This window comes from Pipistrellus kuhlii, unplaced genomic scaffold (assembly GCF_014108245.1).
Source record: "Pipistrellus kuhlii isolate mPipKuh1 unplaced genomic scaffold, mPipKuh1.p scaffold_m20_p_73, whole genome shotgun sequence".
NCBI lineage: Eukaryota > Metazoa > Chordata > Mammalia > Chiroptera > Vespertilionidae > Pipistrellus > Pipistrellus kuhlii.
Genome location: NW_023425577.1, coordinates 447,568 through 462,194, shown reverse-complemented (window position 1 = coordinate 462,194; position 14,627 = coordinate 447,568). Strand labels below are relative to the sequence as shown.

The window sequence follows — 14,627 nt, the reverse complement described above, 5'->3', positions numbered from 1 at the left end:
TCTCGCGGTTCCCGGCTTCCCCCTGGGTCTGCCCGGCCCGGCTGGAGTCTGGACTTGGGATCTCTGGGTTCGAGACCCAGCCCCTTGAAATGGTTGCTGCGCAGCCTCAGTTTCCCCTCCCGGCAATGTGAATAATAATAATAATAATAATAATACTAATAATAATAATAACCTCCCAAGAATCAGATGGGATTGTGGCTGGGGAAGGGGCTCGTTCGATTCGTAGTTCCTTTTAACGGACTCCTTGAGCCTGCGCCCGGATGCTACCCAGGGAGATCTGTCTGAGCCCCGGGTCCGGGAGTAGGTTTGGGAAGGGCTGGGGGGAAAGGTGATCGTCCCCACCTTCCTGCGGGCGGGGTGACGTGCGGGCATTCTGTGGGTGGTTCTGCCGAACTCTCCTCTCTCTCTCTTTCTCTCTCTTTTTTTTTTTTTTCCTGCTGAGGGGGGGCACCTCGAGGTCCCCATGGGGCGGAATGGCCGCTGTGGACGCCCCGGAGCTGCTCCCGGGGGGATGGGGTCTTGCCGGGTGTGAGCCTAGGAGTTGCGGGGAGGCGTGGTGGGGGCTCTGAGGATTGTTTCCGGGGCAGAGGAGCCCTCTGCATGTGGGGTCTCCCGTCTGGGGAGAGAACAAGGATGTGTGGGAGGAATACAACGTCTCTGTCACACAGGGGCGTCCCTTGGGGCTAGGGAAAGCACTTTTTTCGGGGGTGCGGGGAAGCCATCGCCTGAATGAGGGGCTGATCTCACTCTGAAGAAGTCCTCGGAGGGTCGCCCCTGTGTGTCAGAGTCGCTGTGTGGGGTTTTAGAGTTCGTACCTGGGTTGGGATGTCATAGCGGAGTTTCGGAGGTGGCGGGGTGGCGGTGGGGGGTAGGGGAGTGGGGACATTCTCGTCCGGCCCCCGCAGTGTGTGGCAGGAAAGGTCTCTGAATGGGGGACAGTGGTTGCACGGGGTCTTTAGGGATTGCTGAGTCCCCAGGTGCAGGGATCGGGACCTGAGCGTCCCCCAACGGGGCAGGAGATAATTAATTGGGGGAGGAGGGGAGCAGTCATACCTGGGAGGGGGCCTTGTAGGGAGAAATAACTGGGAAGACGGGGATAAAAGGGCCCTCACCGGGCCGCCCCTGGTGCAGGCAAGGTTTTTGTGTAAAGCATCTGGGATATGGCGCCAGTGGGGAGCCCAGAGATCACCTCAACCCGCCCGCGGGGGGCATTCCCGGAGCGGGGCGGGGGGGGGCGTCACGCCTTCCCGGCCTCCCGGGAAGGAAGCGAAACCTTCCTCTTCGCCCCCACTAGACACGGCTCCGGAAGCCGGGGGCTCCAGGCAGCCTCAGCCCGGGGAGGGGAAAGGAAAAGGGCGTGTTTGGGGGCCCGGCCCCACCCACGCCCGGCCGGCCGGCCGCCGGAAAGAGCCGGCTGTTGCCCGTTATGGAGAGCCCGGCCCCTGTCCTTATATGGGCAGCCGGAAGTGGTTCGGCCTCCGGCCCTACGTCATCGCTTCCAAATTTAGCCCCGACGTCGCGCGGCCCCCTTGGCGGGAAGGCGCTACGCTCCAGTCGAGTGGGCGGGGCCTCCCCTTAAAGTGCCCGCACCGCGAATGAATGGAGCCATTCAAATCATGTTGCAGCTTTTTGGGGGGGAGGAACTAAGACTAGGTTTTTTCTAGGAGAGGTAGCGCGTGGCGGAGGGTAGGGTCAATGTTCTCTATCTGCTTTCAACGTTGCTCAGTTTTCAGCTCCTACCCCCCCAAACGCGCCTCTTCGGGTGCAGAGACAGAGCGCGCTGCCGGGTCGTTTAGGGGCCGCAGCCATGGGTCCAACCGGATGTCGTGTGGCCAGGTCCCCCACCTTGCGTGGAGCTGGTGCGGAAGGAAACTGGGAAGATCTTGTTCAGTGCGGAGAGCAGAGATGGCAGCCGGGATGCGCTCATGTCTGCAGACTTCCGCCGCCAGTGCAGCTGGCCAGCTGACCCTGTTCCGCTAACAGGCAAGGGGAGTGAGGGGGGCTGGCGCAGGTTAGAGACTATAGAGGTGAAGGCCCCCTTTCACTGCAATTGGCCCATTTATTCGCTTAGCAAATATTGGGACTAGTCAGTCCGCCTCGGTTTCCCCACGTGAAAAAATCAAGTATAACAGCAGTACGTCCGTGAGGGGTCAATGAAATACTTATGAAAGGAAAGCCTTTAACATCGTCTGGCACTTAGTAACGGATTAATAAGTGTTGGCATTGTTATTGGTTCAAGAAACACTAATGAGACGCCTGGAACTGTGCCCACGGGTGATGTACCGGCTCAAACCCGGGTATTCCCCTGTGCGATGGAAAACTAGCCGCCCACGACCTGCTGGGGCCAGCGACCTCCAGCACGTGGGTGGGCCCCGAGCCTCACGCTCCCTGGGCCTGCGGTGCTTCCTGCTCCCTCCGCATGGAGGTCGGGAGGGCTGAGAAAGGAGACCACCCCGAGTGCCCAGAGGGCGCTGGGGAACGCCTCCCCTCGTCCGGGCTGGTGTCCCTTTTGTCTGCCCGGTAAATCCCGCCCTGTCGCTTTAAGGCTGAAGTCTCTGGCCCCAGCGCGGTGGAAAGCCCGATGCGGCGCTCTGATTGGGCGGGGCATCGCGGTGACGTAACTCCGGGTACAAAAGGGCCCCGGTGGCGGGCGCCGGGGCAGAGCGTCCTGGGGGTGTTACGGCGTCCGTCCGCGCGGGTAGGAGACGCGAGAGCCAGCGCGCAGTCCGAAGTGCATCTGCCCAGTAGGGAAGTCAGTCGCCACCGTCGAGTCGCCATGGAGGTGCAAAAGGAGGCGCAACGTATCATGACCCTGTCGGTGTGGAAAATGTACCACTCGCGCATGCAGCGCGGAGGGCTGCGGCTGCACCGGAGCCTGCAGCTGTCCCTGGTCATGCGGAGCGCCCGGGAGCTCTACCTCTCGGCCAAGGTGGAAGCCCACGAGCAGCCCGAGGTGCCCTCGCCAGCCGCCCGCTCCCCTGACCCTCGCCTGCACCCACCGCGGGAAGCACCAGCCGCAGCGGAAGCAGCGTCCACCGACGGTGAGCAGCCCTGCCCGGAGCCCATGGACACTCAGGAGGCGCCGGCGGCCGAGGAGACCCCCGCCCGCTGCGCCCCGAGACCCGCCAAAGTCAGCCGCAAACGGCGGAGCAGCAGCCTCAGCGACGGCGGGGATGCCGGACTGGTCCCGAGCAAGAAAGCCCGCCTAGAGAGGGAGGACGCGGAGGAAAAGGGGGGGGAGCCTTCGGAGGTCCCCGATCGCCTGCGGGCCCCTCCGGCGCAGGCGGAAGGTGCCTTCCCCAACCTGGCGCGGGTGCTCCAGCGGCGCTTCTCCGGCCTCCTGAACTGCAGCCCCTCCGCGCCCCCGACCGCGCCGCCGCCGCCGGCCTGCGAGAAGCCGGCCTGCCGCGCGGCGGACAGCATGCTCAACGTGCTGGTGCGGGCCGTGGTGGCGTTCTGAGCGCCCGGGCCGCTGCCGGAGTCCAGAGCGCGGGCCGAGCCGTCGGCCCGAGTACACACAGCCCGAAGCCAGGCCGCCCCGCGGGAGGGAAGGCCCGCGGAGACAGACGGTGGAGAGGAGCCGCGGCCCGGGAGCTGCCGCCCCCGGGAGCAGTGGCGGCGCCCGGGAACCTGAGCCGGGGCTGGGGCGCCCTCCTCCGAGCCCGGCCGCGCCCGCAGGTGCTGTCTGAACCGACAGGGACGCGGCCTCCCCGCCTCCCTCCGGGACTGGGCGAGGGGGGTCTGCTTCCTGACGTTCCTCAGGGTCGGACTTTGTTTCTCACCGGGGGCTGTGCTGCCCTTCGAGGCTTTTCCGAGAGCCGGTGTCCTGGTTCCCAGCGCGGCGTGCCCGGCGCCCTCTCCCCCCGGGCGACATGCTTATGCAAGCGGTCATCGTTGCGTCACGGGCGGGCGTGGGGCGCTTCCTGCTGCCTCGCGTGGGCGTGGGGCCTGGAAGGGAGGCCGCCTGGGGCACAGCCCCCCGCGCTTCTCCCCGCACCCCGGTGCCTTCAGGTCCCGGGGAACGGATCTCATTTCAGGTTACATTTTTTTTCCCTCGTTTGGTGCGTTCGAGGTGGGGATAGGCGCACCGCCTCCGGCGTGACCCTCCCCCCGGCACAGACAATCAGCCCAGAGACCTTGGTCTGGATCTCAGAGGAGGGGGAGGGGGTGCCCCTGGCTCTGTGAGACCGGGCCTGTTTGGGGAGGGGGCGATGCTAGCCAGTGCGTCGGAGGGCCTGTTTACTCTGGTGGGTTCTGTTTAACTCTGTCTGTCTGGCCTTTTTGCTAGAGACCAGATACGAAAATAAAAGACCATTTAACTAAAAAGTCGACTGTCTGGTTTGCTTCCCCGGTGGGGGAGGGGCGGGGTGAAGGGCCAGGAGCCGGGGGCGGCTCGCTGAGGCCGCAGAAACCGGCCCGACCGGCTCCCACGTGAGCGGGCGGGGCCGGGCCCCCTCGCCTCCGCCAGGCCACTTCCGCTCTGGGCACCCTGGCGCCCTCACTCCTTAGAAGTTCCCCTCCAGCCCTGGCTCGGCTGGGTTAGCGCGTCATCCCTGTACGCCTAAGTGTTGGGGTCCATCCCAGTCAGGACTCGGCCAAGAGGCAACCAAAGGATGGGTGTCCCAAGGGGCCGTGTTTCTCCGTCTCTCCTCCCTGTAACATCGGTGAGTTAAATTAAAAAATAAGTTTCCCCTGCAAATCTGGGAGAGCGAAGGCTTGAATTCACAGTCCCTGCGTTGACTGAGGAGGATGCTGCTGGGGACCTGCCCCACGCGCAGCTGGGGAGCCACTCAGGTCCACCCCCACCCCCCAACCGGCTGCACTTGACCAACAGATTCCGTTCTGGCGGGGGACCTGTGGGGGTGGGGGTGGGGGTGGGGAGGAAGCTGAGCAGATAAACCTGGGATCCTTCTGGATGCCGCGTTCCCAGCTCTGGCTGTGGGTTTGGCGCAGACAGGGAGTAAGCCCAGCCTCAGTTACCTCGCCTGCGGAGTTAGCCTGGAAGCCGCTTCCCAGGAGGAGGCCGCAAGCTTAGCAGTGCTCCCGGGAGGGAGCCTTTGTTGTTTGGCTTGGCTCCACCCCAGGGGAGAAAGTCCTCCTAATTCAACCCCGTACGGGCCCGAGAGGGGCCGCTGAGAGGACAAAGGAGCTGCAGGTGTGGGGAGAGAGCGGGAAAGCACCCGCCCCACCTCCGCCAGGCTGGGTCCCCGGATCTGACCCCGGGGTGGGAGGGGGAGGATGCATGGAGGAGCCCTCACCACACCAGCCTCTTACCCACGCCCCACCCTGCCTCCCACCACCCTCCCCCCCGCCTAGCTATCCTCCACGGCCCCCCACTCCTTCCGGGGGGAAGGTGGGCGGCTGCACCACCTAGAACTCCCTCCCCAATGGGATGTGGGGGGGCCTGGAGCCGCGCACCTCCTTCGGCAGCTCAATGTGTCCGCGGAGGCGCTGCTCCCCTGAGAACTGGCCGGGCCCCAGGAAGTCCCCGGCGGCGGGAGGGGGCCCACGGTGCATCCTGTGGCAGGAACCACCGGCCCTTCCTTCCGCGGGAAGCGGTGGGGCGACTCCCGCCCCGGGCCCCGGGCATTTCCGAGCCGGCCCTTGGGAGGGGCTGGAGGGGACGCGGTGGGAGACAGGCCGGCACCACACACACACACACACACACACACACACACACACACACACGTGTCACCCGTCAGAATGAGCAACGTGGAGAACTTGTCACAATAACCGACATCCATGGGGCCTGGAGCTGCCAGTCCATGACCTGGCACTGGGTCATGGGGACAGGCCCTCTGGGGAGTAGTTGGACAACGGCTGCGACACGGACAAATGCCCCATGCCCTGAGACCCTCTGGTTCCCCAAGGAGTTTCCAGAAGGGTGTTCACCACAGTGCTGTCTGAAGTGGGCACAGATTTGAAACAACCTCCATCCCGAAGGTAAAAGGCCAGAGCCTGACAGACCTACCCGCCCAGTTTTAGGGCTCTAATGCCACCTCTATGTGTACTACTAAATCTAGCTACCCATCCCAGTCTCCTTGGGGGTGGGGGGTGAGGGGAGAGGTCCTATTCCAAATAGAACAGGAGCCAAAGAAAATTCTTGCTGCTTCCTACCAGTCTCCCAATTCAGGACTCCTCCAAGCCTTTCCCATCTTCCTGGCTTCCTCCTTGCCCTTGACCCCCACAATCTATTGTACACAGCAACTGCACTGATGTTATAAAACACAAACTGGATCTTGTCACTCTCCCGGCTTTCCCCTGCTTCCAACACACTAGCCTCCTTCCTGCTTGCAGAACAGGCCAAGCATGGTCTGGCCCCAGGCCCTTTGCACTTGCTGTTCCTCCTGCCTGCAATGCCTTTCTCCCAGATACCCCCACGTCCCAGATACCCCCACGTCCATCTTCATTTTCCTCAGGATTTTTTTAATATATATTTTATTAATTTTTTTACAGAGAGGAAGGGAGAGAGAGAGCTAGAAACGTCAATGAGAGAGAAACATCGACCAGCGCCTCCTGCACACTCCCAACCGGGGATGTGCCCGCAACCAATGTACATGCCCTTGACCGGAATTGAACCTGGGACCTTTCACTCCGCAGACCGACGCTCTACCACTGAGGGGTTTCGGCTTCCTCGGGTTTTTGCTGAAATGTCACCTCCTCCTTAGTGAGGCCTTCTTTGGCCACCTGACTCAAACAGCACCCCACTCTGCTCAGCCTTCCTAGGAGCACTGCTCGCCATTTGAGAAGATATGTTTTATTTAGCATCTGCACCCCACTCAAATGTTTCATGAATAAATGCCTAGCCCAGGCCAAAATGAGTCAATGTGTTGTTTGGGGTAAGCAGATGCTAAGTGCTTACTATTTATTATCTCATTTAATCTACGGCTTCCGATGGTAGAGTTTCCCAAACTTCAGACAGTTGATGGGATTTTTATCAGATCTGTGTAACAACTGTAGGAGTATTATCTAATTTTTAAACCTAATGGTGAGTTAATCGCTCACTATACTTAGAAGGTAACCAGCAGTTCATAAAAGTTACAATGAAAAGGAAAGACTGTCATAAGATCCTGCTGAAACAGTAGCCAGTGCGAGGTGCCAGACAGCTTTCTTAGTTACAAAGGAAGATTAGCGAAGCTAAAGACACATTGTTGCCAAAGGAGGAAGACTATCCTTCAGTCAGAGAACTAGCTGCGACTGAACACTGAAAAGGAGAAGCCGAGAGGTGTATTCTGTCATTTAAATAACAATGAATCACTTTGTCCGGTGTCCCAGAGTGAGGAGAATTCTGCTTCTGGAAGAGGGACAGCAGCCCTCTGACTGTCCCGCTGGACCTGGGCCCAGGGCATCGCTGGCCTGATCTTGCATCAGCCTCCAGCTACATGACCTGCTTTTAGTTCCTCGTACTCCCAGTCTTCCCAGCCACCGGGCCTTGGCACATGCTCTCTCCTGGAGTGCTTTTTCCTTCCTTGTCACCTAGGGAAATGATTGCTGTGTGCCCCCTATTTTCATCCAAGATCCCTATACTTGACACTTAGATCAAGAGTTACTTTTTTGTTGTATTTGTCACAATTAGTTTTACATTTGTTTCTGGGTTTGTCTCCTCTCTTAGCTTGTGGACTCCAAGAGGGTAGAGACAAAGCTAGCAGATGCTTACTACTTAGTTTTTGTGACTGAATGAGGCCTTTGAAACTTTCCTTTGAGGTTGGTCCTGGTCCTTCTAATGTCCATTTTTTTAAATATATTATTTTTATTGATTTCAGAGAGGCAAGGAGAGGGAAAGAAATAAAAACATCAATGATGAGAGAATCATTGATTGGCTACCTCCTGCACACCCCCTACTGGGGACCGAGCCCAAAACCTGGGCATATGTGCTTGACCGGAATCGAACCTGGAACCCTTCAGTCTGGAGGCCAACGCTCTATCCACTGAGCAAAACCAGCAAGGGCCATCCATTTTTTATAGATCTGAAAACTGAGGGCCAGAGACGAAGGCCCTGAAGGAGAGCAAATAGGAGACAGCTCTGGTTGTGTCCCCACCCTGAGATTCACCTCCCCCTTCGCCTTGCCGGAGGGGGAGGGGAGAGGGGAGAAGCGGCGTCCCAGTTCAGCCTGGGGAAAGGGCCGGGACCCGGGTCGGACCATCCCAGAAACAGCACCCGGACCGGTCTGCCCGGTTCCGGGAGCCCGGGCGAGGTGCCCGCGGGAGGGGAAGGCCGGCGGGCCGAGCTGTCAGCCCCGCGGGGCGGGAACTTGATCTCCACCAGGAAACTTAAGTCTCAGGCTGGGAGCTCGGGGTGAGTGAGTCACGGCCCAGATGGGGGAGGGAGGACCTAGGTGTCAATTACAGGGGGCGAGGATGCAGATTCACCCGCCTCGCTCCACGCCCCCCGCGGCCCCCCACCCCACCCCACTCTGTGCACCTCGCGGAGCAATTTGCAAGAATCCCCAGTGCAGTGGGTGGGCCGGGCCACGCTCCTCACCCCCAACCAGTCCCTTCCGGATCCTGCCCAGACCCTCAGACGTTGGCAGCGCCCCTACCGTTACCAATATGAGGGCGGAACTCGGGGGCTACGCAGGGAGCCCCGGCGCTTACAATCAGGATAAACTTTAGGCGGAAAAAAAAGAAGGAAAATGGGGGTTCCTGGAGTCTGAGACTCATGCTACTTGCCCTAGCCACGGAGGATGCTGAACCCGACCCCCCACCCCACCCCTGTTTCCAGGGGAGCCCAGACCGCCCCCTCCTGTGTCCAGGGCTGCTCTTAGGAGGGCACTTTCTGTTTGCTGAGGTCCGGCCTCAGGGGTTGTTCCACCCACTCTGTATTACAAAGAGTTTAGGTCTCCCCAAATCTGTGTGCAGGAAAGCTGAGGCGTCCCCGGCCCCAGCTCCCGGCCTGAGCTGAGCCCCTCCCCGCAGAAACCTCGCTGCCTCGGCCTCCGGGCCCATCCTCCCCAGACTAAACCGCCCCACACCAGCACACGGTTAACTGTCAGTGAAGAAATCATCTCCGCGCTCACTGTGTCCCCCTCCCTCCCTCCCTCCCTCCCTCCCGCCCCTCAGCTCCTGGGCCCCCTCGGTTCCTGCCTCCCCTGCCTACCACCCGACTGGCACCAATTCATTCCCCCCGCAGCCTCTCCACCACATCTGGCTGCCAGCTGCTCGGCTGCGCCCTGCCCGCCCCCGGGGGCTCCCAGGGAATCGCTAACAGCTCCCCTCCTTCCTGTGCCCCTAAACACAGGCCGCCCCCCCCCCCCAGCACACAGCCCCGGCCCGCAGCGAGGGCAGCACACAGCCTCGGCCAGAGGCGGACGGGCCGGACGAGGCGGGGAGATCTTCAGTCGGAGGGAGGAGGAGCGGAGGGGGGAACTTTCTGGCCCGGAGACGCCGCTGGAGGATAAAAAGGGGGGCGTCGGGTGGAAGGAGACGGGAGCTTTCTTCGTCTGTGCCGGAGGCTCAGGATCAAAGCCCTCCGGCTTCCAGATGGGCCTGTGGGGGAGGGCTCCTCCTCCGGGGGCGGCGGCCGGCCCCCTCCGCGGAAAGCCCCTGAGACGGGTGACAGCTGTGCCCTAGGCCCTCCGGCGGGGCGTTTCCTCTCCCAGACCCGCCCTCCCTCCCGGCCCTCCGGCCCTCCCGCCGCGCTGGCCCGCAGCCCGGAGACACCGCGCGCCGCCCGCCGGCCTCGGGAAGGGGCTCCCCGCAGGGTCTTCCTGGCGGAGGCGGGAGGCGCTGCCGGAGAACAATGGGCTTCTGTGGCCGCCGGGCGCCGGGCGCTTCCTGTTAACCCCTTCCTGGAGGGGCAGCTGCGGGGGCACCTCTGGGGCCGGGCCTGTGGGGGGAGGGGAGTGAGGGGATGGACAAAGCAAGCCCATACACTGCGCCTTGTCCCTGCCAGGTGTTGTTTGCAGAAGGGATTGGGAAACGGTCATGTGGATGCAGACCTTCCGGCCCCCCGTTGGCCTCCCAGGGCCAGAGCCTTCCCCCTCCGAGGCTGAGGAGTGTGCAGATGGGGGGCCGGGCGTGGCTCACCCGGAAGCCCGCACCTCTGAGCTGGGAGAAACCCCAGGGTTTCTGGGGGCTGGGCTGCGGGCCCCAAGTGTCCCAGGTACAGGCAAGGCACCGCTGTCTGCTAACACCGTCCTAGCTGCCTGCCTGCCCTGTTGCCGAGGGGTCACGCCCCCACAACCGCCCCCAGTTACCTCACTGGTCTGGGCTTGTTTCCTATAGTTTGGGAAGTCCTCCCAGGGCCTGGCAGGAGCCTGAGGGTCCTGAGGGGCTGGAGGGAGCGGAGGTGGATTCTTGGGAACCTCGGCTCCCCCTTGGAGCCCCGGGAAGACAAGTTAGGGGATTCGCAGTGTTAACAGAGGCTTCCTGCAGAGTCGCTCCTGTCGGCCCAGCCAGCCCGAGAAGCACCCCCAGAAGGTTCTGGGGACGTTGGAGGGCCCAGGGGAGGCAGCATCCGGCCCCGGGGGCTTCCGGTTCGCTATGGAGCAGATGGCACGCCCTGTTCTGAGAAGAGACTTGTCCTGATGCTGCCGGCGGGGTGCTGTGTGCGGCCGGTAATCACTTAGTCAACCTCCGGCAAGCTGGGTCAGGAGTAAAGCAGGCACTTTCACTAGTGCCCCCCCCCTTTATTTTTTTACTGATGAAGGACTTGGTGCATCTAATAAAACCAAATCCATTGGTGCTTCTTTCTCTCCTGATTTGGGTGGGAGAGAGGGGTGGGTAGGGACCTTTGCCTCTATAAACCCAGCAACCCTCCAGTTCACAAATAAGGAGAGCGCGCCCCGGTCTCTCTCTCTCTCTCTCTCTCTCTGTCTCTGTCTCTGTCTCTGTCTCTGTCTCTCTGTCTCTCATCTCTCTCCTTGAATCCACAGCTGAGCACCCACCAGGTTGGCCCACTTGCTAGGTGACTCTGACACTCTGACATCTTTTCTCTCCTTTCAAAGATGAAAACACCCCTAGGAGCTAATTTGTGCACAGCCCCCAGGGGATTGAAAAGGACAGAGGTGGTTTGTGTGTGAGTGTGTGTGCATGCGTGTGCTGGTGTGTGTGTGCATGCGTGTGCTGGTGTGTGTGTGTGAGAGAGAGAGAGAGAGACATACAGAGACAGATCATTATTTACTGAGCAAAATCAAATTGCTAGGCTGGGAAGGCTGCTGCCTGGCCCCTGGCTGGTGTCTGGAACAGGAAGTAGCTCAGGGCTTTGCCCTTTAGACTCCAGGGCAGTCAGGGAGGGCCGACTGGACACCACCCTCCCAATCAGGATCCTTTTTGAGGCCGGGAGAGGCCTGGGACTGGCCTGCAGGCCAGCCTGTGGCCAACCGGCCTCCACCTGCGGCCCCCTCCCTGCCTTCTCTCCTCTGTTTTGACCCACCCTTCCGGAATTAACCTCATTTTGGCTTCTTGCCCGGAGGAAGGCCAAAACAAGCCTGCAATTACTCACTGCTGCGTCCCTGGCGGCTACGGCATTCACTGAGGGTGGGGTGGGGCTCCTGGGACCCGCTCCCCCTAGGCTCCAGTCTGCAGCACTGAGTTCCTGGGATTCCCCAGCTACCCTCCGACTCCCCACAGATGCCAGTGTTAGAAACAGGCTGGAATGCTCAAAGGGTCCCCATGTTTGGGATAAAGCCTTGCCTTCCACTAGGGGTGGGTGTGAAGCTGGTCCGACATGGAGGCTTGGCGAGGGGGCAGGCCCTTGGACCACCAAAGCTTTCCTCTCCCGCCTGGGGATGAGGCCACGGAGGAGGAAGTGTGGGAGGGAGGGCCTTGGGGACTGCAGTGGGCAGCACCTGTGTCCCCAGCTCCCCGGTCTCCTTCCTTCCGCCTCAGGCTTGTCCCTCTTTCTCATGACCCTCTACCCTCCCAGCGGTCCCACTGAGAGGAAGGCCAGCCTGTTCCTGAAAGCTGGAGCCAGGGGCACACACAGCCTCCCACATGCTCGGATCAGCACCCTAGTGTATCTGGCCCTGCTTTTTTTTTTTTTTTTTTAATTGATTTTTTTTTTTTTTTTACAGAGAGGAAGGGAGAGCGGAATAGAGAGCTAGAAACATCCATGAGAGAGAAACATCGACCAGCTGCCTCCTGCACACCCCCCCACTGGGGATGTGCCCACAACCAAGGTACATGCCCTTGACCGGAATTGAACCTGGGACCCTTCAGTCCACAGATCGACACTCTGTCCACTGAGCCAAACTGGTTTCGGCTGGCCCCTGCTCTTGGTGCCTGGTGACCTCCCCTCCTTGCAGTTAGCCTGATATTCTCAAAAACGGGGAAAAGACCTTCTACTAGTACCCTGTTTCCCCGAAAATAAGTCAGTGTCTTATATTAATTTTTTTCTCCCAAAGTTGTGCTAGGTCTTATTTTTGGAGGATGTCTTATTTTTGGGGAAACACGGTACTCCTGCCTTCTCCCTGCTGGCTGGTCCCCACCACTTCCCACTCAGGGTCAGCCTGAATCTTCCCGACCCTCCTCCCCTAACGCCTGCTGCAATGTTAGTCCATCCAGTCCGTTGCCATGCCATCTGGTACCCAGAGGTCTTGTGCCCCCCAATGCTTCTTCCAGGCGCAGACACCTTGGAGCCAGCAAGCATTCACTCAGCCCCCCTGTGTCCCTGGCACTCGCCGAGACTACCCCTCACCCCAACACAGGCAGCCCCAGACCTCGTCCGAGTTCACCTGGTAAGTGAGTCTTGGAGTCTCAGAGCGGAAGGATGACAACCATCCTGACAGCCATTGCTTACTGGTTTAAGCATTTCACCGTGTGAACTCACAGAATCCCTTCAACAGAGATTTATGTGGCTCTTGCGTCTCCGCCTGTGAGCCATGGCCTCTGTGCATCCGCGAGCACAGGAAACTGGGGGGGGGGGGGGGCGCGGGGGCGGGCGTGGTAATGCCAGTGGCTTGCATCATCACAGGATCAGCTTGGACAAATATCACCCAGGTGGCCGAAACCGGTTTGGCTCAGTGGATAGAGCCTTGGCCTTATGGTCCAAATGGTCCCGGTTCAATTCCAGCCAAGGGCACATGCCCATGTTGCAGGCTCCATCCCCAGTGTGGGATGTACAGGAGGCAGCCAATCAAGGATTCTCTCTCATCATTGATGTTTTTTTTCCTCTCTCTCCCTCTTCCTTCCTCTCTGAAATCAATAAAAGTATTAAAATTAAAAAGAGAGAGTAAATGGTTTGCAACTTCACCTCGCCAACAAGAGGGTACATAGCTTAAATCATCTTAGGGAGACAGTTAACAGAAATCTAATTAAGTGCCATTTGTCGACAACACCGAAGGACAGACAAACTAAGAAAATAAAGCTCCTTTTGGCTTACCAGCATAAATATTCAGCCCTAACCAGTTTGGCTCAGTGGATGGAGCGTTGGCCTGCAGACTTAAGGATCCAAGGTTCAATCCTGGTCAAGGGCATGTACCTTGGTTGTGGGCACATTCCCAGTAGGGGGTGTGCAAGAGGCAGCTGATAGATGACTCTCTCTCATTGATGTTTCTATCTCCCTCCCTTTCTCTCTGTAAAAACCAATAAAATACATTTTTTAAAAACCTGATGAATCTTCTATTGCTCCACTCCTAAGAACTCCCTTAAACACCCAGCCTCTGAAAACCCTGAAAATGAAGGTCTCAGTATGTTCTCCCTCCAGGGAGCAAGCCTGTGCCATTCCCTTCCCCCTGCTCCTCTCCTCCCCCCACAAGCAAGTATCCCCTAGCCTCTAAGGGACCTTATGAGACTTGCACCCAGCGGAGCAATGGGTGGCAGCAGCTTATCCTGCCTAACCCCCTGAACCTGTCTCCAAGGCACTCTTCTCGCTGACTTCCCAGTGAGAGGAATAAAAAAAAAAAAAAAAAAAAAAAAGCAGCCCAGCCAGGTACACTTTTGCTGAGGTCAGTAAATTCTTGCTTGCTTTTCTACACTTTGTCTCGTAAGTGAAATTTTTCCCTCAAGAAGACAAGGACTGCCCTGGCTGGTTTTACAGTGGATAGAGCTTCAGCCTGTGGACTAAAGGATCCTGGGTTGGATTCTGGTCAAGGGCACATGTTTGGGTTGCCGGCTCGGCCTCCAGTGGGGAGCATGCGAGAGGCAGCCAATGAGTGATTCTCTCTCGTCATTGATGTTTCTCTCTCTCCCTTTCCCATGATCTCTGAAATCAACAAAAATAATTTTTAAAAGAGAAGACAAGGCCAAAACCGTTTTGGCTCAGTGGATAGAGTGTTGGCCTATGTACTGAAAGGTCCCGGGTTCGATTCCGGTCAAGGGATGTACTTTGGTTGCGGGCACATCTCCATTAGGGATGTCCCTCTCATTGATGTTTCTCTCTATCTCTCTCTCTTCCTCTCTGTAAAAAATCAATAAAATATATATATTTTTTAAAAGTCTTAAAAAAATAATAAAATAAAATAAGACAAGGACCAAAGTTTCCTTGTCTCGCTGGTAACAGTATCAGTAGGGCCTCCTTCTACTGTCATGGCAACCCTAAATGTTTCCAGATGTGGCTGCTGGGCGGGCTGTGTGTGTGATGTCAGACTCATCACTTGCCTTGACTCTCCTGTCTCGACACACTGTTTAGCTGCTAAATAATATTGTGTATGTTTGTGTGTTTTCCCAAATTTGCCTCGAGTCCTGCC

The 14,627-nt window shown here is 58.9% G+C and overlaps 1 protein-coding gene across 1 annotated transcript; it reads left to right on the top strand.

The window, feature by feature from the left end:
* The first annotated feature begins 2,440 nt into the window (after positions 1-2,440).
* On the top strand, positions 2,441-4,321 carry IER2 (immediate early response 2). The gene has a single exon (XM_036422835.2). It carries the CDS (start codon positions 2,582-2,584, stop codon positions 3,458-3,460), a length of 879 nt encoding a protein of 292 aa, XP_036278728.1. The 5' UTR covers positions 2,441-2,581; the 3' UTR covers positions 3,461-4,321.
* Positions 4,322-14,627: the final 10,306 nt, after the last annotated feature.

Bases quoted from the DNA above. Each gene is read 5' to 3' on its own strand.
- IER2 (XM_036422835.2), top strand. From the start codon at position 2,582: ATGCGGCGCTCTGATTGGGCGGGGCATCGCGGTGACGTAACTCCGGGT.